The sequence below is a fragment of the Sinocyclocheilus grahami genome, unplaced genomic scaffold, assembly GCF_001515645.1.
Source record: "Sinocyclocheilus grahami isolate Dianchi unplaced genomic scaffold, SAMN03320097.WGS_v1.1 scaffold311.1, whole genome shotgun sequence".
Taxonomy (NCBI): domain Eukaryota; kingdom Metazoa; phylum Chordata; class Actinopteri; order Cypriniformes; family Cyprinidae; genus Sinocyclocheilus; species Sinocyclocheilus grahami.
In genome coordinates, this window is record NW_015505490.1 from 248,166 (window position 1) to 275,773 (window position 27,608).

The 27,608-nt window shown below is 36.6% G+C and overlaps 1 protein-coding gene across 1 annotated transcript in view; it reads right to left on the minus strand.

The window, feature by feature from the left end:
- The window catches only part of LOC107601679 (sortilin-related receptor-like), a 79,665-nt gene that overhangs the window by 5,483 nt on the left and 46,574 nt on the right, over window positions 1-27,608 (minus strand). The window contains exons 8-16 of the mRNA XM_016293938.1: window positions 12,426-12,527; window positions 12,143-12,312; window positions 10,359-10,551; window positions 8,407-8,495; window positions 8,116-8,294; window positions 7,738-7,924; window positions 7,504-7,632; window positions 3,228-3,313; window positions 452-624 (exon numbers count right to left, since the gene is read on the minus strand). Coding sequence (XP_016149424.1) covers window positions 452-624; window positions 3,228-3,313; window positions 7,504-7,632; window positions 7,738-7,924; window positions 8,116-8,294; window positions 8,407-8,495; window positions 10,359-10,551; window positions 12,143-12,312; window positions 12,426-12,527 — 1,308 coding nt within the window. The remainder of the gene's footprint in view (window positions 1-451; window positions 625-3,227; window positions 3,314-7,503; window positions 7,633-7,737; window positions 7,925-8,115; window positions 8,295-8,406; window positions 8,496-10,358; window positions 10,552-12,142; window positions 12,313-12,425; window positions 12,528-27,608) is intronic.

Below are 27,608 nucleotides of genomic sequence, written 5' to 3' on the forward strand. Positions count from 1 at the left end.
AAACGATATAAATACTGTTCAGTTTCTTGCATAGACCGATCGTTTCGTGTCTTTACAAATCAATGTATCATCACGAGCCGCAGGGTTTAATTTGGTTTTGTTTGTGTATGTTTCTTTCTACTCTCAAAGCCGTGATTTCCATTCACTTCCATTATAAGACTGACAGACTGCAAAGGTTTGAGTTAAAAATCTTCGTTTGTGTTCTACTGAAGAAACAAAGTCACCAACATCTTGGATGTAAGCAGATAAACATCAAATTTTCATTTTTGGGTGAACTATCCTTTTAAGCACATTGTGTTTGTCCATACTTGTGACTTTGATGAAGATCAGATGACATTTTATGTCCAATTAATGCAAAAAAACGATTTCAATGGTTTCACATACTTTTTCTTGTCACTCTATATATGGTACTTCTCCCCAGTTTTTTGTGAGCGAAAGAACGTTTATTCACCTCTATGGTGTCCAGTGAAATATCAGCCCAGTATAGGCAGTTCTTCTCATAATCAAAATCCAGAGCCACGGCCTCATGGAGACCCGAGAGTGGAAGCGGCTGGTCTGTACCTGAGGCCAGGTCATAGCGGTGGATGGAGCTCCTCACCGCATACAGGATAAACTCATTACTCTCTAAAAAAAAAAAGGTGAGAGGTCTTAAGTTAAGAGGTGAAATAAAGACTCAGTCCAGAGAAATACACTGCATATTATACCTGAACACTCCCATGTGAGCATTTAATTTCAAAGCCACTGGCACTAAAAGGGAGTTGTTCCTTGCTAACAGCTTGCACTCTTCTAGGAAGCCTTTCTATTTTCTGTTTCAGTGCAAATCGTAAAAGAAAACTGATGGCACCGCTGAGTCACATCACTTCCTTCTCCTGCTGGATCAGATCTCAGCTTCTGAAAGAGCTGCTTATTTACTCCCAGCGTCCTCTAGACAGAGAGGCAAGGCTATCAACATAGCCACTGAAGCACGGTCAAGTGTCTGAGTGCCACAATGCCGGAGAGAAGAAGCAGTCTAGACAGCGACGGCTCTTAAGAACAGCTCGTTGGGGAGACGGGCTTTGATCACACTCCAACAATCCTCATTTGATTTTCAAATTCCATCTTTAGGACTGACTGTTCACATCATTGTAATCAGTATAAGTTAAATCTACATCAGGTGTCAGTGAATCGGTCCATCATGTCATCTCAGCATGGTCATGTTGAGGCATTACTGTATTTTACACATTCATGTTTATACTATGGACACACATTCAGACACAATGGTAGACATTACAGTGATTTGTCTATGTCATGTTGTGTCCATAAATGCATACTCATATCCTTTAAAAATAACAAATGTGTCTTTAATTGGGTTCAAAACAGGACTGATTGTGTTTTTAGCTTCTAACAACTAAACAGAATTATGAAATTATTAGTACAAATGAGATCCCATAAGTCAAAGAGTCAAGAAGAAAAGTGAAAAGGTCTAATCTAAACAATATCTTGCATCTGTCATAAAATGTACTTCTAAGAAGTCCACCTGTAAAAAAACAAGATGTTTTAACTTTACAATGGAAAAAAAACAAGTTAAAGATAGATTTATGCCTAGTTTAAAATGTCAATGCCTGTGGTTCTTAATAAAGGTTCAGGTCAGAAGTTTTAATATTACAGTTAGATGAACGACACTCATCCTGCTTCAGTGTTCTGAGTATTTTTCTCTATTTTTCTGAGTAATGACTTTTGCACATAGAAAAATAAAAAATTAAACTAAAAGATACCTTAACATCTCAGCATCTACCATAACAAACATACTAAACGAAGCAAAGCAATGATCAGTAAGCAAACAAAAATGATATGAATGATAGAAATAGAACTCCTCAGCATATTAGATGTACACTACTTTCAAAAGTTTGGGGTTGGTAAGACTTTTTAATGTTTTTGAAAGATGTCTCTTCTGCTCACTAAGGCTGTACTAATTTGATTAAAAAAATGCAGTAAAATTACTACAACTTACATTTTTATGGAAGTTTCCTAAAAGTTTCTATTTGAACATATGGTAACACTTTAGAATAGGGAACACTTATTCGCTATTAAATATGACTTTTCCCTTAATAAATTCCTAATTTGCTGCTTATTAATAGTTAGTAAGGTAGTTGTTAAGTTTAGGTATTGTGTAGGATTAGGGATGTAGAATAAGGTCATGTAGAATAAGGCATTAATATGTGCTTAATTAGTACTAATAAATGGCTAATATTCTAGTAATATGCATGCTAATAAGCAACTAGTTAAGAGACCCTAAAATAAAGTGTTACCGAATATATTTTAAAATGTAATTTTTTGCTATGATGGCAAAGTTGAATTTTCAGCATCATTACTCCAGTCTTCAGCGTCACACGAATCTTCAGAAATCATTCTAATATGAAGAGTTGTGCTGCTTGATATAGTTGTGAAAATGGTGATTCATTCAGGATTCTTTGATGAATAGAACGTTTAAGAACTTTAAGCATTTATTTGAAATAGAAATCTTCTGTGTCCCTGCTGAAATAAAAGTATAAATTTCTTTTAAAAGTATACAAATTGTATTTGTTATTTAATTTATTTATATTTTCAATTTGCAGCACTATTATATTTTTCATCAACTTCTGTTGCTTTTAAATGTGCAATATAAATATACTTGACTTTCTCCATCTTTATTTTGCTCCTTATTCTTATAACTTTTTACATGTGAAACAAAATGTCAAAACTGCCCTTTATCATAGAACATAATGCATTATAATCAGCTCTGTTGCAATTTGCTCAAGTTATTTTTTGGTTCACGTCAGGATTTTAACTTCTATCGCATTTCACACTAAATAAGAACTGTACCACTAAACTATCCCATCTTATATAAGGGACTTTTTTTGGTAATGTATTGTCCTTTGGTCATGTAAATGTCCTTACTATCACTTTAGATTAATTTTCTAACTGACACGTTTGAACAGTAGTGTATTTAAAAAGACAAACTTGCATGTAATGTAAAATAATTTTTTTTTTTTTAATCGCTAACATTATTATATTACAATTCTGATATCTCCACAAAAATTTTCCTACCTCAAAGCTTTGTTTTGGAAAGTTTTTTTTTGTAATTTGAGGCTGTGTTATGAACTTTGACTCCACAACTTCATGTTGCTTCCCATAGGATTGTGTGGTGTTACACAAAAAGAGCTCAGAGAAGATGATTGTGTAAGCTGAGGAGGAGGATCTTACTGTACCTCCCACAGGACAGGGCAGCATTTCTCCATTCAGCCGAGCTTCAACGTCTCCCCCACTGCAGCTGTCTCCAGAAACCTTCCTGTACCTAAAGTGTCAGATGACACACCTTAACATCAGTGGAAATCACTTATTAAACTTCACAGCAAATTTCTCTTCTTGAAGAACTTTATTCTAAAAGTTGACACTAGGTGATGCTGTAATTACGCGTCTATGAATTTTCTTGCTTTCGTCCTGATGTTTTCGTAACATTTTGAGAAGTACCAAGGTTGGCGCAAGTTTATCTGAAATTGCAGATTCCATTCATCATTTACTGACAGTAGAAATGTGCAGATCTGCTGGCCGATACTAGTAAGCTGACAATTATTTTAAATATAATGGCCAATAACCAATACGTAGCTGATTTATGCAGGTACTAAAAACTAAAACCAATATTTTGTATGCTTCTGAATGCTGGTTTTACATGCTTTTTCCATTAAATGAACTGTTGGAAACTTGAATGAATGGCCACATAAATAAAAAAATAATAATTATATCTGCAGTATTGATGCATTATTGTGAGCAAAATAATCACTAAATATCTATATCAGTTTTCTCAAACGGGCAAGAACAATTCTAGAGTGGTCTTAAATGGGTTAATCACTGCCATAATTTACCGTCAAGTTAAATCTAGATTAAGTTCCACTGTGAAAAGTCCTCAGTTAACCAACATTAGCTGCTAAGAAAGCAATAATGTTATAATAATGTTAAAGTAAAAAGAAAAAATAGATATGATCATAATAATCTAAGCATCCCTAAATAATAGTAATTGAAGGGGTCCTATTATGCTTTTTCACTTTTTCAACTTTAGTTAGTCTGTAATGTTGTTGTTTGAGCATAAAAAAGATCTGCAAAGTTACAAAGCTCAAAGTCCACTTCAAAAGAAGATATTTTATTTAACAGAAATCACTTTTCAAAAACTACAAAGAACGACTCGTTTGGACTACAACGCATATTTTCCGGGATTTGTGATATCACAAATATTGACGAATGGGACGAGACCTGGTTGAGCTGCACTAGAAAAGGCAACGAGTGTTATCACTATGTCGGAGACGCGCTAGTTTTCCCAAGGCAGATTAACTTAGAGTGGTTATAATCATCCGGGTTTAAATCACGCTCAAATTGATTTGATATTGATGCAATATTTACACTGAAGCTTGCAGGCGGCTATGGTAAGGGGCATGTCTTTTCCCGAACAGGCGCCAAGTGCTGCCAATCACAACACACACTGGCCCAGCTAACCAATCACAGCACATTTAGTGTTTCAGAAGGCGGGCCTTCATTTGATACAGGAACTATTGGAGCCGCTCATGCCAGACTGGGGAGAGAGGTGTTGTAATAATGTAAAATATGTGAAAAATAATGTGTTTTTCGAACAACCTAGTATGAGAGCCTGTTCTAGTACATCCCCAAAACAAAATCAAGACTTTGTAAAAAAGCATAATAGGACCCCTTTAATGTTACTTCCCAATTTTCCCAGGAATCATAACTATAATTGTGATTAACCTCATTTCTTTCAACTGACTGTGCAAGAGATTTAAACTCATCCAGCTAAATTCGGTTCAAGTCCATGTTCTAAATAAATCCTCTCCTCTCGACTGCAGATAATGAGAGGAGAGATGCATGGTGACACAGCACTGGCAGATCTAATAATGCTCCCGGGCGGCAGCTGATGGTGGCGGTTAACAAACTGTATCCAGGAGGACACAGAGCCTTTAATAAGTATTGGACATGTTTTGCTGATTTACAGCACTGAATCACAACAGATATGATTTGGCTTTATAGAGGGAACAAGACTTTTCAAAGTGACCTCTACAAAGTAATCTAAAATAATTAACTGATTTCATAGGTATGCAGCACCCTATTTTACATAACAAAACGACGAATATTTTTCTAAGTAAATCATTTAGCTTCAATCATTTTCATAAAAGAAATTGACCAACTAGTAAAAAAGTCTTATTTTGACATTAAAGAATGTTGATAGTGACAGAATCTGTTGATAGTGACCAAAAAAAGCCTAAATAAATTCTGTCTGGTTCAGTAATAATAATAATAATAATAATAATTTATATAGTGCTTTTCTGGGCACTCAAAGTGCTTTACATAGAAGGGGGGGGGGGTATTTATCGTATTATACGATAATTATTAGGGATGTAACGATTAACCGCAAGCCGGTCGAAAATTTATTAAAATATGTGACGATTTAAATCGATTGAGATGCCAAACAAATCGCGATACAATTGGAGTAGGAGTTTATACAACTGTATCTCTGAGGGGAACTGACTATCTTTAGAAAAGTTTACGTGGAATTTTCTTTTCATTTTGCCTCTGAACAATGCACTAGGGCTGAACGATTTTGGAAAATAATTGAATTGCGATTCTTTTTACCAATATTGCGATTGCGATTCAATATGCAATTATTTTTTTAAAGCTCTTTATGTTCTGTATTATTCAACAAAGACAAGCTATAAATCCTTGTATAGTATGACCAACACAATATTATATACATTAAACATAAATGTTCTTTTCTGTAGGCCAGGCCTATATGTTACGATGAAATTAAATGATGCATGAATTGATATGAATGTCATTTTTATTTAACAACTACAATCACAGTATATTGACTGATTTGTTGAACTTCCAACCTTGTAAGCATGTAATAATTATGTTTAAATAAGCCTGGTGAAAACATTAATATGAAAGTCAGTAACAAATCACACAAACTAAAGCAGATTGCAGAAATATAAAAACAAATCTGTTGCTTTACCACACTACTTTGGGCAATTCAAAGTCACTGTAATAAACATATGTAAACATGTGCACTGCACTTTTTAAACACTGTCTGTTAACTGTAGACCAGTGGTCCTCAAACTTTTTTGGTCGCGCCCCCCTTTAAACCAATAAAAAGAAATCACCTCAGACTACCAAATAATTTCACTAAACATTATGAAGGCATAGGACACACACAGGCTTTCTTCACCAACGACATTAAACACCGTGTCTACACCGGATGCAAGCGGCAAAATACAGTAGAACCCATTATAATCAGTGACGCTGTCTACAGTGGTTGCGACGCAACATTAAACTGATGCCTTGTTCTATTTATGACGTACTGACACAAAGTTAAAATGATTTGCAACGGTCGCTTTGTCGCATCCAGTGTAGAGCTGTTGTGGCGCGATGCGACAACTGTAGCGTCCGGTATAGACACAGTGAGTGAAGCCGAGAGCAAGATATGCCTCATCATATTTTATGCATTTAGCTTTTAAATGACCAGCACCTGCCTGGGTCTGTGCGACTTCATCTATGGCTTTTCTCTTCCCTTTCACAAACCGATCCATCTCCCATTCTAAGTTACGTCCTTTGGCTGTTTACTTATTTAGTTTTATTTATTTTCTTTTTCTGCTGATGGCCTGTGCTCGACTTGAAGCAGCGAGAGCTATAAGAGAGCGCGGACGTCTCCTTATGCTTTCTCTCGCCGTACTTTGATGTCATACACCGATCGATCTTCAAGTTGAACACACCTCTTTACTCTCGCGTGTCACGTGACCGAGTGTAATCGCAGCCTCTGCAATTGAAAAATCGCGGTATTTCATATCGCGATATTATCGCAAATGCAATTAATCGTTCAGCCCAACAATGCACATTAATATTTTTTCGAATCGGTACGAAACTACTGTTTAAAAGTTTGGGGCTGATAAGACTTTTAATGTTCTTGAAAGAAAATTGCACTTATTTGATCAAAACACAGTGAACAGTAATATTGTGATTTTTTATTTATTTATTACAATTTAAAATAAATGTTTTCTATTTCAATATATTTTAAAATGTATTTTTTTCCCGACGGCAAAGCTGAATTTTCATCAGCCATTGTTCCAGTCTTCAGTGTCACACGATCCTTCAGAAATCATTCTAATATGCTAATTTGATGCTCGAGAAACATTTCTTATTATTATCAATGTTGAAAACAGTTGAGAACTGTGATAAAAAAAAATTTCAGGATCATTTGATGAATAGAGTTCAAAGGAACAGCTGATCTGAAATATGATATAGAAATCTTTTGTAGCATTATAAATGTTTTTACTGTCACTTTTGATCAATTCAATGCATCCTTCCTGAAAATTTTTTTTTTAATAAAAAACAAAAACAAACAAAAACAATACATACTGACTCTAAACTTGTGAACGGTAGTGTATACATCAATAATGTTTTTTTAAGGATGAATAACCGCATTCTCACCCATTGCTGCGGCGGTAAGTGGTGCCCACCGGACAGGGTACTGGTGGGGCATAAAGGTTTCCAGAAAACTCAGGATCAGGCATGCACACCTCGAGAGACAGATCCTCACTCAGTTTAAACCCATAGTCACTGCAAACAGATAAAGATGACACAATAAAGCTGTGGAAAATGATTGGTATTCAAGTGAAGAAAATGGCAACATAAGAAAAACATAGAGTGGGTTTTGGCTCATACCACTCATAGTCCTGTCGAGTGCAGGAGCAATTAGATAGAGTGACAGGCCTGTCGAAGTCCTCGCCGTTGAAGCAGGTGGCGTGAGGAGAGCGCCGCTTGTACACCATCTCTCTGCCGAGCAGACAGCCATTTCCCATTTCGTCAGAAGGAGACCAGTGTTTATAGTCACCATCCGAGCACGGCACGCCTAAGCACACATAACGTCAGATGCAGAACTAGAAAAGTTCAGGTACAGGTAGGACATTGCTAAACAGTTGCTAAGCATTTCAGGCTGGTTCCTAGGGATTTTGCTAGATGGTTGCTAAGGGGTGGTGGTTACAAGGTGGTTACTAGGGTGCTCGGTGTGGTGCACCAATTAAAAGCACATTGTTCTCTTACCAAGCACATCACTAGCGTTGACCTGCACAATGAGCCAGCTGTGTTTCTGATCCGCGTAAGAGCCAAAGATGGTGAAGATGGTGCTCTTTTCACCCGGTTCAGTCAGAAGTTGGTACACATATACCTCCTGCTCTGAGAACTGGAACTCTTTCCAGGTTTCTCCCTCGTTAGTACTGAACCTGAGCCAGCAAAAGACAAGACACAGCTATCAGTAACGTCCCAAAGCCAGATAATACTCAAAGAGCTTCTACTAAAAGCAGAGCAACATTAGATCTTTAAACGGTCACTGACTTGAGTGTTCTGGTGGAGCCACCCTGTGCGATAGCCATCAGGATCCCTCCATGATCTCCCCAGGTGTAGAAATGAGGACCAGCCAGAGCCTAAAGAACATGCATATCCATTACATGGAACAACAAATGCTACTACACTTTTCAAAAAGTCAGGGAATATACGTTTATAAGATTATAATGCTAGCAGCATTGTAACCAATGGCATTTGGCCTAAGTAAAATAATACATGACCAAAAAAATCCTTTATATAAGATGGGATAGTCTAGTGGTAAAGTTCGCATTTAGTATGTAAAGGGAAACCGGTTCAACTCCTGATTTAACATATAATTTCCCCCCAAAATTATAAATAAATAAACAAAAACCAAGCAAATTGCAAAGAACTGATGATCATGCATTATGTTCTTCAAAAAAGAGCAGATCTGATCTTTTCCTTCACATGAAAAAAGCCAATACATAAAAACAACTGAGGAAAAAAAATTAAAAAATTACATATATACACACACACACATACATACATATATATATATATATATATATACACAAACAATTCAATGGAAGCATGAAAAAAAAACCCTACTTCCTCCCACGATCGCTGAACTCAGCACTCTAACTCCTTTTTCACAAACACAAAACCACAGCTTCATGAACACATGCTTGACATCACAAATACACAAATTAATCAAAATGTGGAGATTCTACACTCATGGTAGGGATGAGCACAATATATCGGTATCATACCAGTTATCTACTGATACAGGTTTTTTTTTTTTTTTTTACATATCACTATGACTCAATCTTGGGTATTTAATTGTTTATGCTTATTTCCTCTATTTTAAGATGGAGATCACCGTTGCCATTATCTAATGCTCACTTTAAAAACATTAAAAACAGTAAGAATTTATAAACACTTTTAATTGTAGTCTTTAGCAAATCTCAAAATGAATATCCATTCTTCATACTGTACATTATATTATGATGTTTAAATAATTTGTAGCATTTAAAATTAAATCAGCACAGCCAGCAAAGAATCGAACGCAACTGTTTTGAACTAGCGCACCTTTTTCTATACAATATGTATATACATTTTTTATAATTATTAAAATTGATTTTAATAAACTAAAATTGAACCAACTAACATTGTTTTTTTTAAGCATTTTATATATGCCTATAGATTTGATTTTAGTCAAGTGACAATTCTGTCAACTGTCCCGAAATACGAGTGAAAGTCTTGTATCGTAGCGTGCAGCGGCTCTTGTAGCGCAGACAAGATGCGCCGATGTGAAGCCGTTTGAAGAAAAAAGTCAAAGAGAGAAGACGCGTACAGCTGAATCACTCACGCTGTTTTCAAATGACTGATTTGATCAGTCTGTGTGGACTGGACTCAGTCTGTAGGTTTGATTATTTACTCATCAAACCTACATGCTATAGGCTATTGAATAAATGTGTGAATATCCATCATTTTAAAGTCAAAAGCTGCGGGAATGAGTAAAACTATGCGCAATCCCGCACCGAAATTCAGGATCTGATTAAACACAATTCTATTATACAGAGTTTTGTGAAATAGATTTCAATGACTTTTTCAAAACTTTCTGGTTTTATTTATTTTTCCATTACTTTTCCAGGTTTTTCATGACCGTACGAACCATGGGGATAAGAAATGTATGCCGAAAAGCAAATATTGAGTTTCAGGGGAAGAACATTTGCTCAACTCTGCATAGAAAGAGTGTCCACATTAGATGTGTTTGTGTGCTAAAAAAAACTGCTGAATAAAAGCTAAACTAAATGGACCAAAACATAGGGGTCACAAGGATCATGCTTTTATATGCTGGATTATTATTAAACTAACAGGACATCTAAAAATAAAAAATAAAAAAGGGACAGCCACCAAAAAACAAAAAAAACTTTACCCCAGAAATATAGAAAAATAGCCTAAATGACCAACATCCCTAATACCTGGCAGTCTATGGTTCCTCCCAGGCTGTCAGCCGCAGGTGGCAGCAGAAGCTCCCAGGTTCCTCCTTTATCAAATGTGATGACTGATCGCATGTTGTCCTCAGTGACTGATCCATTGATCAGAGTGGCCACAAACACACCCCTCAGCCCCTCGACCCGGTGGAGATCTGCAAACGGCTCGTTGGCGAAGTACCTTTCAAATATGCAAACACACAAATCTGTTTCCATATGCCATACATATCTGCCAAGAGAGGGGCTCTATGAAAATGCCAATGGCACGCGAGCCAAGCGCATCTCATCTGCATTCCGCACTGCAGTAATTGCGTCTCTGCTCTCAGGCGGCCGTGCTGAGCTCAGTGGTTTGGTGGTGGGTGAGATCCAGAGTAAAACAACAGCATGTCCTTGGGAAGCTGTGCAGGAATGATAGATTGCTTTTCTACTGACAGTGTGAGCGGAGGGACCGGTGGGCGAAGACATAGTTCTTTCATTATAGAGACGAAACCTCACTAACCTGCTTATGGGTTGAGGCTTGCAGAGCAAAAACGGATTTAGAACACTGATGAGGGGCTAAACTAAGAGGAGTTCAAGTAAAGGTGACGAGACCAAGAGCTGTGTAAGACCGGGGCTTAATGTGAATTATTGAAGTGGGACATGTTTCTGGCTAAGTATGGTTGTTGGCTCTCAGACAACATTTATAACTACATTTTGGGGTTGGAGCTTTAACAATAATTTGTAACAACTTATGATTTCCTTTGGATTTTAGGGATTCATTTAAAATGGGAAAAAAGAAGCCTTCAATTTTAGCAATTATGTTAAAAGTTTTTATTGAAAACTGCAGTGAAATTATGTATTTATCTATTTATTTATGCATTTTCAGATTTATACTAATGTTCAAATTTTTGGGGTCAGCCAGTTTTTTTTATTTCAAGGAATTAATACTTTTCATCAGCATTAATGGATGCATTAAATTGATTAAAAGTGACAGTAAAAAACATATTTGTTACATAGAATCAGCATTCAAATAAATGCAGTTTTTTTTACTTTCTATTCATCGAAGAATTCTAAAAACTGTATTATGGTTTCCACAAAAACATTAAGCTGCACAACTGTTTTCAACACTGATAATAATAAGAAATTTTTCTTGAGCACTAAATCAGCATATTAGAATGATTTCTGAAGGATCATGTGACACTGAAGACTGGAGTAATGATGCTGAAAATTCAGCTTTACCATCACAGGAATAAATTACATTTTAAAATATATTCAAATTGAAAATTGAATTGAAAATTGAAAATTGAAAATTGAATTTGTAATCATATATAATATTTTTGATAAAATAAATGCAGCCTTGGTGAGTAGGAGAGACTTCTTCCAAAAAAATTTAAAAATTACCAACCGCAAAATTTTAAACGATTCTGTAGTTTTATGATGAATAACAAAAATACAACTCTTAATTTTCTTTTAAGCTTATGATAGTCTTTTAAAAAATATGTTGCATGAAAATAGTAATTATGAATTATTTGTAAAAATTATTTGTACATTTTAAGACAGAAAACTACCAATAAAAATACAATAGAAAGGCAATGCAAAGTATTTAACATTAATTAATGAGGTTAGGGACACGGTTATTTAATAGGAATGTTGTTCCAGGACCAACAAACAAATGTCCTACTTTGGTAAATCCCATTTATGGTCACACCATCTGTGTTCATGTACTGTTCTGCAGAAGGAAGGTGTTTCTCTCTCGCACACACACACACACACACTGTGATATTGAACTGTACCTGATAAGCGTGTTGCTTCCGGAGCCATCAGGGCTAAAGTACAACACGTTCTCTAGGGACAGTGAGAAGGCCAGGCCCTGTGTGTCGGAGATGTACAGGTGTGTAACGTTATTATTGTGGTTCACGCATACGAACACCTGGTCCTCCGAAGCATCTGCTATGTAGTACTCCTGCAGAGAGAGGAGAGCAGGGAATCGCATGAGACAGGTAAACAACATGAAGCCGTAAAAGTCATGACCACAAAAATATATTCCTGAAGCTAATCGAAGCTGACGGCACTCACCGTGATGGGGTGGCGGGTGTTAAACTGAGCTGCTCTCATTGGCTGCCGGTTGTAGGAAACCCACAGCTGGACAGACTGAGACTCAGGGCTCCCAAACAATGTCTGTGGAAACACATTCATAATGAGCTTAACTAAAACAAATGAATTAAACTGGATATCACATATTACAATTAGTTCAAATTAGAGACAGGATTATTATAGTTAACTAAAACCGAAAGTTAACTAAAACCGAAACTAAAAAAAAAAAAAAACCTTGTACTTGGAGAGAAAAAAAAAAGTTAACTTATAAAAAAGTATATAACTTTTTATTCTTATTTTAATTTAGTTCAACTTGATGTACTAAAAATAAGTCAAACTAAAACTGGAAAAAAAATTAAAAAAAATAAAATAACTATATAGATATATTAAAAAAGAAAAGAATGACTACTAAAAATGACAAAAAAATTACTAAACTTTAACTAAAATTAAAATGAGAATAGAAAATCTAAAATAGAAATTGATTCAAAATATGAACCAAAAACAATAACAGTATATCAATGATTCTAAAATAACACTGATTAGAGATTAATCGAATAATGTCTTCTTATGACCATTAATGAAACAGCTTATTTTAATATTTATATCTAAAAATAATTTTTAGATATATTAAAAAAGAAAAGAATGACTACTAAAAATGACAAAAAAATTACTAAACTTTAACTAAAATTAAAATGAGAATAGAAAATCTAAAAATAGAAATTGATTCAAAATATGAACCAAAAACAATAACAGTATATCAATGATTCTAAAATAACACTGATTAGAGATTAATCGAATAATGTCTTCTTATGACCATTAATGAAACAGCTTATTTTAATATTTATATCTAAAAATAATTTTTAATTATTGTTTTATTTCAGCTTTGTCACAACTATATGATCAATAGACTACAACAAAAACAATATGCATTTTGATTTGATTAACAAAATTCTTAAAATAATATTAATCATTTAGCATAATTTGTATAAAAATAATAATACATTATTAATTGCATTTAATAATATATTGCATTTAATTAAAAGTAATAAGAGAAAATTGTTCAATAAGTTATACTTTTATTATAATAATTGTTGTTATTTATGGCACATTTATGCAAAGATGTTTTGGTATCTGAATGTTCGCATAGTTTTATTTTTTAAACATATTTAAAACTATATAAAGGCTATTATTTGAATTAATATTTAACATTTTTACTAATAATAAAAAGAAAATTGTGTACATGTGAATACCGTTAAATCAACTGAATAAAAAACTGTGAATATAGGTTAAAAAAAAATGGTTAAACAGATTTACCCGGTCTATATCTAGTTAAAATGCAGCAACTTTGAGAGATACATCACACAAGGTGGTTCGTTTTACTACTTTTCACTGCTACTCAAAACTGGAACATGGTGCAGCAAAATAATTAAAATTAAACATCACAGAGTCATAAAGATTGTATAAGGTAAACTGAAAGGCTATAAGGTTGTATAAGGTTATCATAAACCGTGGCATAATATCACTATAAATGGGGTCTGAATGGCAGACAATATCAGCGTGGGGAGATATGCCCAGCCAGCACTGTATTCATTGGGGTCCTGTACCTGATAACACTTAATAAGGCCTACTGGGGATTCGGAAAAGGAAAAAACAGTATGTCTTATTTGTACTTCTAAAACTGCTGGTTTTTCAAAGATAAAAGAGAAGGAAAGCTGGTGCTAGCAGTACTAATCTAGTCAGTAGGGCCTTTCGCACCGCGGGTTGAGAGATACATCACACAAGGTGGTTCGTTTTACTACTTTTCACTGCTACTCAAAACTGGAACATGGTGCAGCAAAATAATTAAAATTAAACATCACAGAGTCATAAAGATTGTATAAGGTAAACTGAAAGGCTATAAGGTTGTATAAGGTTATCATAAACCGTGGCATAATATCACTATAAATGGGGTCTGAATGGCAGACAATATCAGCGTGGGGAGATATGCCCAGCCAGCACTGTATTCATTGGGGTCCTGTACCTGATAACACTTAATAAGGCCTACTGGGGATTCGGAAAAGGAAAAAACAGTATGTCTCATTTGTACTTCTAAAACTGCTGGTTTTTCAAAGATAAAAGAGAAGGAAAGCTGGTGCTAGCAGTACTAATCTAGTCAGTAGGGCCTTTCGCACCGCGGGAACTTTTTCATAATACCTGAACTAATTGTGGAACTACCCACTTTTTCGCACTGCAGTAAATAGGAACGGTTTTAGTTCTAGGAACTCCGTTTGGAGGAACTAAATTAGCTCCTACTTTAGAGCAGGGTCTAAAACCGTTCTATAGGAACTATCAGTGACATAAGTGTACGCTGATTGGCCAAACGCACGCGAAACACCGGCATATTTACTCCACGAACATGGAAAACTTTTCTCAGCTTCGACGATATGTAACACTGCAAGTTGTCATTAAAAAATAGTCTCTTAGTCCAACATTTTGCTCTTGCACTCGCGCAAATTGTGCGCTTACATCTCCATCTCCGTTATAAAAAGACATTGCTGTCGGCCGCTTCAGAGTTCCTGCTGCTGGTGCGAATGCAACCAGGAAAATGGCCCGAGGGATAAATTGGTTCTCTAGGAACTAGCCTGCTGGTTTTCCCCGTTTACATGCACATCAGTAACTTGATAGCTCCTACTTTAGAGCAGGGTCTAAAACCGTTCTATAGGAACTATCAGTGACATAAGTGTACGCTGATTGGCCAAACGCACGCGAAACACCGGCATATTTACTCCACGAACATGGAAAACTTTTCTCAGCTTCGACGATATGTAACACTGCAAGTTGTCATTAAAAAATAGTCTCTTAGTCCAACATTTTGCTCTTGCACTCGCGCAAATTGTGCGCTTACATCTCCATCTCCGTTATAAAAAGACATTGCTGTCGGCCGCTTCAGAGTTCCTGCTGCTGGTGCGAATGCAACCAGGAAAATGGCCCGAGGGATAAATTGGTTCTCTAGGAACTAGCCTGCTGGTTTTCCCCGTTTACATGCACATCAGTAACTTGACAACGCAAGTAAGCTGCGTTTACATGACTTCATTAATAAATCAGGTTATTTCCCTGTAGTGACGTCAAAATATAATAATTTGCATATCTGACCGGTTTATGCTTACCCCGTTTATGACCTTACTCTGCTAAAAGAAAACGGGTTACCGCGTTTACATGACCAAGTGCGTGTTTTCAGCTTATTAAGCATAATCGGCTTAAGAACGTGCATGTAAACGAGCTCATTGTCTAAAATGAGCAATGCGTCATGAAGGGATGAATCTTTTCACTTTCTCCCCTCAGGTAATCAAAGCTTCAATCAATTCTTAAGATCAGGCTGTTCAATCAGTCTCTCCCTTCTACGACAAGCTGTCACTTTAATCAAGCCGGGAGTGAGTAAGAGTTACTTACATCAGGTTCACAAAGCCTCACAAATGCAGAATAATAAGCTGTAAATTAAAGTCTCTCTATAATAAACAGATTCCGTACAACCTAACTAAACATATGTGTCTGAATATGCACTACATAAATACCTCATGTTGAAATGAGTGAATTTAAATGATGAAAAGCTACCTGAAATCTGTTATGACCATTCAGACTGACAAGCAAATCCAAAATCTGCTTCTTAACAAAGAAACTGATTCTCTACATTAATCAGGTTTATTGCTTTCCTAGATCAAACTGCAGGGTCAAAAAGGCTTGCAAGATGGGAGTGGTAACAGGCAAAAACACTAACAAACACAGCCAGCGAAACAGGGATTTATTGGGTCAGTGTAAGAACAACAGGAAGACAGCTTGTCAGATAAAAGTGTATTTATAATGCAATCATCCTGAATAACAAGTTTAACCACTTCCTTGGTCAAAGGCACAGTGTTTTCTTTCTCAGCTCTCCGCACTGCCTTGTTTTTAGTCACACCATTCATGGTATTGATTTATCTCGCTGTTAACGGCTGTCTCCAGGAACAGACTGCAGTGTTGTGGAAGCAGCCAAAACACAATCTGGCTTTAGAGAGCAAAGACAAGGGAGATCTCTCGAAACAGACGCTGTTGCCGGGAGAGCTTAAGAGAGCAAAGTATGTAATAACAACAATCAAATCACAAAGCTGTAACAACCAGATCCTGATGCCAATGCTTAGATATGCTATCATAATAACAGAATAATACCATGTTTTTGTGTAACCAAAACACTTTCATGATGCATGTAATTATTGGATAAGGTTATCTAAAATTATTGAAAACATTTTAAATGATTGAATATTTTATATTATATTATTATATTAAATAATATTTGAAATAACATCTGTAGTATATTTATAAATGAAAATATACTATATAGTTTACTATATAATTTAAATATATTAAAATATTATATATTTTACTATATGTTAAAAAACATTTTACTATCCAATTTTTTTTTTAAATTGAGTGAAACAAAACAAAATTATATTTATTTTCTATTTGCCTTTAAAAATTACAATTAATTTCTAGGTCTGGAAATCAAAAGAAAAAAAATTGGGGGGGGGAAAACATTGTTAATACCATGTCATATGAATATAGTAATCGAAGACATGGAAATTGTAAAACATTTATTTGGCTATTATGTATAATAAACACACACACACAAGTACAGCTAATAAATAGCAATGGTACTAATAATACTATATCATCTATACCATTTAATATTTACATTTAATATATAATACATTTTTACAACATGGTACTGCCACAGTATATTTTAAAGTGACAATGTGGTGTTGTTTGAATACGTAATTAAATTCAAGATGCAATCGCAAAGTCTGAAAGGTGCTATAGTATTTCAGGAATGTGCAGAACTGCTACACAGGTGGATGGCACAACGTTTTTGTGTGATTGAGCTGTTGGAAAATTTCTCCCAGATTTCCATTTGCACCGGACACGTAGATCCACTCTCCAATGTTGGCCATCACAGTATCATTAAGGGATTTATAGGCAGTTAGCCACAAACAGCCCCCTGAGCAAACTGTCATCTCTCATTCTGCTGCCATAGTATCCGAGTGTCCCTGACTACAAACTTGACAGCAAAATTCGCCTATAAGAAGTCTTCTATTCTTACATGCCAACATGAATGGAATCGTTTCTGGCACAGCCGGCCTAATGAAAATCTGATCTGGCTTTGGAGTCACTTTGCCATCTTTGTGGAGGAGGCATTTAGCTCTGGAACAACAGCCATACTGTGCTGGCAGCCACTCCCATCGCTTAGTCTGGAAGACAGATCAGACTTTTAAGCATGAGTGAGAATGTGTAGAGGCAATGTGTTGTCACACTCACACAGTGTGAGAAGTTCTGCATTGCTGAGATGGTCGGTTCAAACTGAGGACCCTTTCCCTACTGAAGCTATAGTCACAGCAAAAAGAAAATGATATTTTACCACAGTTTTCGATAAAAAGATAATCGGAACAATAAAACTCTTTGCTTTTGAGTCGGTTCTTTAATCAGTCTGTGAAAAACAGACTCACAATCTTTGGGTTTTGATGGTTAGCATAGCTCAGTTAACCCTAGTTAAATCTGAAGGAATAGTTCACCCAAAAATCTAAATTTGCTGACAATTTAGTAATCCCTCAGACCATCCAAGATGAAGATGAGTTTGTTTCTTCATCAGAACAGATATTTAAGAAATGTATCACTTGCTCGCCAATGGATCCTCTGCAGTGAATGGGTGCCGTCAGAATGAGAGTCCAAACAGCAGTTAAAAACATCATAATAATCCACAAGTAATAAACACGACTCCAGTCCATCAATTAATGTCTTGTGAACCAATGAGTTGCATGTTTATAAGAAACAAATCCATCATTAAGGCATTTTAACTTTAAACCACTGCTTCCAGCTAAAATGAGTCTTTAATGATGCTTTAAAGTGCCCCTATTATGCCATTTTTAAGGTTCCTAATATTGTTTTGGGAGTCTCCTACATTAGGTTTACATGCATGCAAGGTCAAAAAAGACCATAATTTTCTCAAAAGAAAAATCATTTTCTCAAAATATGCATTTAATTGATTCATTCAGTTCTAAGATTCAGTCTCTCTAAACCCCTCCTTTCCATGAGCCTACTCTGATTGGTCAGATGATGTAGTCTGTTGTGATTGGTCTATCGCGTACAGCGCATGATGGAAACGATACGCCCATTGCCATAGTTCCGTATTTTGAACGCTTGATAGAAAATATAAACATCTATTATTTATCATTCTTACAAGATGTGATTCAGTGAAGCCAGCTGGTCCAAATAAACTGGGTACTGTGCCATCTTTCAAGAGCAAGTGTTTTGTGAATCCCGCGTTGAACTCCCCGTGATTAGGGAAGCAGTCGTCAGTAAAATGGCAGGAACACAAAAAAAGATTGGGGTTGTAATGCTGTGAATTTTTAGCACTGATTCTTTGCAGCCTCATCTTTCGGAAGTGAAAATAAAACGAATTTACTTTTGCAGCATAGGACACAGTAGCTATGTCTCATTTGGAAGGCTGCACCCTCCGGAAGACGCATTCGAAGGCTGCATACGTCATCGAGGCTGTCTCATTTCAGAAAAGCAAGTAGGACACTCCGAATGTGACCTTCGAATGTGACCTTCTTTCACAGGAATTCGGAGGATGCATGAGGTGTATCCTTCGCTGCTACAGATAACCCACAATTCTTTGCGTCGCCGTAAACAACCGCTGTTAATTTGAAAAATGCCGGCGCCGGCAGATGTACACACAAGCGCAAATGTGGTTTTTACAACTTACCTTAAATCGCCTAGGTAAAAACAGATAAACTTTGTTTTTAATATCCTCCTTTTTTTCTTCTCTAACAGATGTCTGCTGTACATACAATGCAGCTCCTCAAACATTGAACAAAATAAAACAAGTAAAAGCATTTATTTTTTTCAAATTACTTTTCAAATTTAGAAATAATTTTCCTTCATTTAAGTAGTGTGAGAGCGCTACCATGCTCTAAATGTGTTGGTATAGCAATGTGATACTTCCTGTTTCCTTTTACGCCTGTCCTACGAAGGCCGTCTCATTTAATTCTAGGTTGAGGACACTTCGTATATGCATCCTACAGAGGATGCGACCTCCGGAGGGCGCAGCCTTCTAAATGAGACACAGCTAGTGTCTTCTCAACGTGATGCTAACCATATGAAGCTACAGTGTTTGAGGGCGGGTCAAGTTGTTTGCGGCCAGCCAACGTAGAACATAGGTGGGCATTATGCAAATGTGTTACCCCGTGACGTGTAGCCATCACATAAAGTGGGATTCGAATTACTGATTACTCGTTTGGCTGTCCGGAGTTAAATGTATTCATTTGAGACCACTTTAATGCCAGCTGATATGCCAAGGTCGTGTTTAAAATCTTCGTCCTTCGTAAGTAACTTCCTTTATCAAAGTTCAGATTACACCCCGAAACCAGGTTATCACTAAAGCAGCTTGCAGGGCTACAGGGAGGTGAGGACATGAGAAGAGAAAAGGCTTAATTATTACTAAGGATCTCTATGACATTATGGATAAATCCCTGAGATGTGAGGACCTTGGTTTCCACAGCTTTAATTAGTCTTAGAAGCTTCTCACTGCCAAAGGCTCTTGTGATATTCATTATGGTAATCCTATTAGCCATGCTGCAGATAGAGGGACTCGACACAATGAGAGCAAAAGAGTGAGTCAGAGAGAGACACAGTGACTGAAAGAAAAAAGGGTGACAGACTGAAAAAAAGGAAGAAAAAGACTGACAAGAGACTTTGGATTTGTTCCAAAACTAGTCAACAGCCTTACTGCCTACTATCTACATAAGCAGCATCCTAACTAACAATGAACCTCACAAATGACTCATTTTGGATGCTACACAAGCAGCAAGATCATGTCAAAGCATGTTGCTAAGCTAACACAATCTAATACAACATAAATATATAAAAACAGAAATACATAAAAACATTAGGTAAAAGTAATTAACTATATTAATCTTTTTCAACACTTATCAGTTCCAAATTTAATTAATTAATTACTATATTCATAGACAAAATTTCTCTCAGTTCTCTCACCATCAGTTTTTTGTTTAGTTTTTTACTATGCTTGTTGCCACGCATTCTGGGATTGGCAAAAGTGTTATTTTAGTATTATTTATTTCTTATAATATAGTGTTTATTAATATTTTTAATTAGATTTTATTTTTTAAGTACAGTTTTAATTTTAATTTTAGTTTAAAGGGATAGTTCACCCAAAAATGAAAATTTGATGTTTATCTGCTTACCCCAGGGCATCCAAGATGTAGGTGACTTTGTTTCTTCAGTAGAACACAAACGGAGATTTTTAACTCCAGCCGTTGCAGTCTATCAGTCGTATAATGCATGGCAATGGTAACAAAATAACAGATAAACTTTGTTTTTAATATCCTCCTTTTTTTCTTCTCTAACAGATGTCTGCTGTACATACAATGCAGCTCCTCAAACATTGAACAAAATAAAACAAGTAAAAGCATTTATTTTTTTCAAATTACTTTTCAAATTTAGAAATAATTTTCCTTCATTTAAGTAGTGTGAGAGCGCTACCATGCTCTAAATGTGTTGGTATAGCAATGTGATACTTCCTGTTTCCTTTTACGCCTGTCCTACGAAGGCCGTCTCATTTAATTCTAGGTTGAGGACACTTCGTATATGCATCCTACAGAGGATGCGACCTCCGGAGGGCGCAGCCTTCTAAATGAGACACAGCTAGTGTCTTCTCAACGTGATGCTAACCATATGAAGCTACAGTGTTTGAGGGCGGGTCAAGTTGTTTGCGGCCAGCCAACGTAGAACATAGGTGGGCATTATGCAAATGTGTTACCCCGTGACGTGTAGCCATCACATAAAGTGGGATTCGAATTACTGATTACTCGTTTGGCTGTCCGGAGTTAAATGTATTCATTTGAGACCACTTTAATGCCAGCTGATATGCCAAGGTCGTGTTTAAAATCTTCGTCCTTCGTAAGTAACTTCCTTTATCAAAGTTCAGATTACACCCCGAAACCAGGTTATCACTAAAGCAGCTTGCAGGGCTACAGGGAGGTGAGGACATGAGAAGAGAAAAGGCTTAATTATTACTAAGGATCTCTATGACATTATGGATAAATCCCTGAGATGTGAGGACCTTGGTTTCCACAGCTTTAATTAGTCTTAGAAGCTTCTCACTGCCAAAGGCTCTTGTGATATTCATTATGGTAATCCTATTAGCCATGCTGCAGATAGAGGGACTCGACACAATGAGAGCAAAAGAGTGAGTCAGAGAGAGACACAGTGACTGAAAGAAAAAAGGGTGACAGACTGAAAAAAAGGAAGAAAAAGACTGACAAGAGACTTTGGATTTGTTCCAAAACTAGTCAACAGCCTTACTGCCTACTATCTACATAAGCAGCATCCTAACTAACAATGAACCTCACAAATGACTCATTTTGGATGCTACACAAGCAGCAAGATCATGTCAAAGCATGTTGCTAAGCTAACACAATCTAATACAACATAAATATATAAAAACAGAAATACATAAAAACATTAGGTAAAAGTAATTAACTATATTAATCTTTTTCAACACTTATCAGTTCCAAATTTAATTAATTAATTACTATATTCATAGACAAAATTTCTCTCAGTTCTCTCACCATCAGTTTTTTGTTTAGTTTTTTACTATGCTTGTTGCCACGCATTCTGGGATTGGCAAAAGTGTTATTTTAGTATTATTTATTTCTTATAATATAGTGTTTATTAATATTTTTAATTAGATTTTATTTTTTAAGTACAGTTTTAATTTTAATTTTAGTTTAAAGGGATAGTTCACCCAAAAATGAAAATTTGATGTTTATCTGCTTACCCCAGGGCATCCAAGATGTAGGTGACTTTGTTTCTTCAGTAGAACACAAACGGAGATTTTTAACTCCAGCCGTTGCAGTCTATCAGTCGTATAATGCATGGCAATGGTAACAAAATTTATGAGAGTAAAAAAAACATGCACAGACAAATCCAAATTAAACCCTGCGGCTCGTGACGACACATTGATGTCCTAAGACACGAAACAATCGGTTTGTGCGAGAAACCGAACTGTATTTATATCATATTTTACCTTTAATAAACCACTATGTCCAACTGCTTTGAACGCACGCACGGCATCCGGTGCGTGAGGTGTGTACGCGCTCTGGCGTAGTTTACGTTAATGGGTGTGTTGATATCCAGCCGAAGAGTAATCAACCATAACTTCAGGCGAGCAGGCTCAGAAGTTGGGAATACGTGGAAAGTCACCACTCCTGAATGAGTTTGCGCGAGAGAAAGTAATCTTTTAGTTTTAAGTCGGTTTGAACGATCCGGATAAGCGTAAGTACCATTTTGATTAGCCATCGTACCTACAATGACTGTGCACTGTGTAAACAATGAGTGACGTATACGCATGGGAGATCACTTCCGGCGCTTGCGTAAACTACGCCAGAGTGCGTACACACCTCACGCACCGGATGCCATGCGCGCGCTCAAAGCAGTTGGACATAGTGGTGTATTAGAGGTAAAATATGATATAAATACTGTTCGGTTTCTCGCACAAACCGATCGTTTCGTGTCTTAGGACATCAACGTGTCGTCACGAGCCGCAGGGTTTAATTTGGATTTGTCTGTGCATGTTTTTTTTTACTCTCATAGATTTTGTTTTTATTGCCATGTATTATACGACTGACAGACTGCAACGGCTGGAGTTAAAAATCTCCGTTTGTGTTCTACTGAAGAAACAAAGTCACCTACATCTTGGATGCCCTGGGGGTAAGCAGATAAACATCAAATTTTCATTTTTGGGTGAACTATCCCTTTAAGTAATTTTGTTATGTGCTTCTGTCATTTTTTTTGTTTTATATTTCTATATAGCTTTAAAAACAATTAATAAAAAAGCGTAAATATTTTGTCAGTTTCAGTAATTTTGTATTTAAAAAAACATAGATAAGAAATGGTAGTGTGGCAACATTTTTAATAAAATACATTTATGTTGAAGTTTTCATCAAATATTTATGTTTCACTTTTTACTTCTACACTCTTAAAAATAAAGGTGCTTCAAAATGTTCTTCAAGCAATGCCATAGAAGAACCATTTTTGGTTCCACAAAGAACCATTCAGTCAAAGGTTCTTTAAAGAACCATCTCTTGCTTATCTTTTTGTAATCTGAAGAACCTTCTTTCGCCACAAAGAACCTTTTGTGAAACAGAAAGGTTCTTCAGATGTTAAAGGTTCTTTATGGAACCATTTAGACAAAAAGGTTCTTCTATGGCATCGTGAAGCACCTTTATTTTTAAGAGTGTACTTCTAAATTGAAAACTTTTAGGTTTAATTAACAATAACCAGACTGGGCTAAACATGTTTATCTTAAGAGAATGCATAAGTAAGCCCCTGTTAAAAAATAGGTTTAACTGGCCTAAGATGGTCTCTTGATTATTTTGCAGGTGAGGTTGGAAGACCATGGAAGACGAAGCAGATTTTTTCAGCAAGGGTAGTTTATGACACCTTAAAATACTGCCTCTGTTGACAGATCACTAATTTTGGAGCAACATTTCTGTTCTGTAAGTGAGTGAGCGAGAGACTAAGAAAACGGGAGACAGAAAAAGAGGGTCAGGGCCAGGCCACACACAGTCATCATCAACCAAGGCTCTCATCAAGCCTGTCACTTTCGCTCTCCTCAAGAGTAGAGATATTTACAACCATCCCAGCCAGACAAATTCCACAGAGCTGTTTGCTCTGGCCAGTTTACTATTTGTCTGTTTTGTCATAGACCTCCTTAGGATAATTTTGTTTAATGCGCTATGTAGACAACCAACTTACGCTGCAAAGAGTTGAATGGTCTAACCATAATAACCACTAATTATCCTGTTGTAAATCCATCCACTCAGTAAGCGAAGTATCCAAATCCTTTAAAAAAAGAATTCGCTGGAACTGTGGCTCACCAGAACATAGGGAGCAAATTTCCCACAGGCGCTTGAGGAAAATTCAGAAAAATCACTCAAAGCGAGTGCGTATTGCTCCTTTTGGTCTATGCCTTGCTTCAACTCCAAAGTGATACTCTACAAAATTTGATTCAGATGACCTTCAGGATCCTTAAAGGCATATTTAAGCTAAAAACGAAAAATCTGTCATCATTTACTCGCCATCATGTCATTCCAAACAAAAAATGTTTTCTTCTGTGCAACACCAAAGAAGATATTTTTTTGGACAAAAACAGTTGAACCATTGTTCAAAATATCTAGTTCCATAAAGAAAAAAGTTATACAGGGTTGGAGCGACATGAGGGTGAGTAAATGATGGCAGAATTTTCATTTATGTGTTACCACTTTAATGCACAAACGAGAACAATGGGAGCAATTATAAACCCATTTCTCTGTATTACAGCAGCACAGTCTAGTGTTAAAGACAGGACCATATGGCAGCACTGGGCAGCATATAAGTGGAGCATGAGTGGTTATATACACCCCAGGGAAACCAAGCCACAACTTCATTAACAGAACATAGATCAGAGCTGTCAAGCAGGAAGCTCCTCCAGCACGGTGTCCAGGGCCGCAGTAGTGCCATCCGTGCAGCACTGCTCATAAACAGCCCTCAAAACTCCCACGGAGTCTATGGCTTTCTGAAGCCACAGATAAATTGCACATTTCTTGCCACTTTAATGGGTGACTTGGGTCGGCTTCTGCTTTACGCAAACCTGGCAGTGCCATGTGTGACCTGACAGATGCCTCATCTAGTTCTGGGCAGTCAGACATTTGCTGTGGATGAGGTTAGTGAGATGCCAGCTAATGTGGGGTGGAAATGATTTACCACTGAATACACTCAAGGGTGAGAGATACACTGAAATATAACACTAGCTGTGGTCAGCATAGACATGTAGTCTAGACAGTCATTGTTTCAGCAACCAAAACTATGCAAAACTTTATGGAGGCATACCAAATGAAAACTAATATTTCAGGCTTTATTATGTTCCCATCTTGGATGGGTTTGACAGATATAGCTTAAAACCTTTTATTTTCTATGACTGATGACCTGTGATGCAGGGCTGGGTAACACTACCTACCTCACAATACAAAACACATTGCATTATATGTAAAAACACTGTAGGATCATAATTGTCTCTGCTCAAAATTTTGAAATAATATTAGTATTTAACTTCAATAAAAAGGGCAAAACTAATTAAATGGTCCAGAGAGTGTGAATCTGCATGATCACCTTCAATCTATTTTAAACAGTTAGCATTTCCAGAGTTTCCATTTATTTCAATGAGACTCTTCATTAATAGATCAACACATTATGTAAATGCAAAAATAAAAAAATATATACACAAGATGCATGGTTTTAAAGCAGTGGTTCTCAACCTCAAACTTTCAAGAGGGCCGCAGGATGACTTAAACTTATTGAAATTAATAAATTATTATCTAAGCTAAATTCAAAGGTTAAAAAAAACACACAAAACCAATTGTTACAGTATATAATTGTCAATGGTTCTGTAAGTAATTTGACTGTACTAAAGCATAAAACTATCATAACGTTTGCATATATTTAGGAAACATGCTAAGTTCAATTACTTGTTACTCAGAAAAACAATGCTACAGCCAATTATTCTACTCTGAAATGTATTTTCCATGTCGGTATGTCTGTTTTTGTTTTGGTCTGTGCGATTCCACCCTCTGCCAATTTACCTAATTGTATTTCAACACAGTGTATTTCAGCCATGGAAGCCAGCAAACAAACGGACAGAGATCGCAGATTCCACCCGACCTACAAAGCTTCAGCATCTATCTAAAAAGCTAAAACGCTTTTTGACCAGAGGCCTTCTCACCTTCTCTTGTCAATTGCTCATGTAAGTGTTGAGTCTGAGGAGTTGTCAACTGCTAGTTGTCAATATTATATACTACAACTTTAAAGGGGACCTATTATGCCTATTTTTACAATATGTAATATAAGTCTCAGGTGTCCCCAGAATGAGTCTGTGAAGTTTCAGCTTAAAATACCCAACAGATCTTATATTGTAGCATTTCAAATGAGCAAAAACACACCATTTTCGTGTGTGTAACTTTAAATGCAAATGAGCTGCTGCTTCCGCCCCCTTTCCAGAAGAGGACAGAGCCTTTACAGCTCCTGCTTCAGATTCATGAAATATGCAGAGTGATCGTTTTCGGCATAAATCTAATAAGCTCTCTGTGAATGCAGTCAGAGACAGTGGAAATTTGAGCCACATTAGCTGTACAGCATGCTAACAAGCACATCCGGATACACTATTTGGAAACATTCAGAAAATATGAGGCAATTCTTACTTGTTTTGGATATGATGTTTGAGCATGAACAGCTGGTATTGACAGATCTTTCAGAATCAGCTTCTGTGCAAATCTTGTGTTGAACTGACCCTTGTTTATGAAGCAGTCCGGTATAAAATTATTTGCACAAATATATAAGACTCTTTGGCACATTTCCTTCCATAAATTAAATTCATCCACAATGTTCTCCGTGGCTCAGATGCCGTGAGTCTTTGGAGACTCTTATTTATACATCCAAAAACAACATTTGTAATGCTTATGTGGCACAGACAGTATATAAATAGGCGCTATACCAATAATATAAACATGGCGGACTATGTGGTTCTATCAGGGCGGGGTCAATGCGAATAGGGCAGATCGTCACTAGCCATGGGCGAGGCTTGTCCCCTAGGGCTGTAGTACTCGAGTCCGGTCTCGAGACATTTTTCTATCGTCTCGGACTCGTTGGTGTTTGCACTCGGACTTGTCTCGGACTTGGTCATTGGACTCGCCAAATGTTCTCGTTGGTCTCGACCGAGTCCAGCAATATGCTTTTTTTCTCCTTCAAAACAAAACCCCATTTGCATGTCGTGCCTGAAAACGTGTGGAAAACGCTAGGCCCGCCGCTTTCTCCTTCTTTCCAAAGCACTCTGTAGCCTGCGCTCTGTGCTGGCGCTCCCGTGGCGTCTGCCGTTGCTAATGACCTGCGCTCTCCATGAAGACGCGGAAGTTTCAGCAAAGGAGAAATGGATTTGCAGCACTAAAAATCCCTTGTGGTAGCTCTGCTACTAAATTGCTAAAATAGCTATCCTTGTACAGCTATGATCAGCTGTTTCTCCGTCTTGGCTTAGCTTTCAATTTTGTT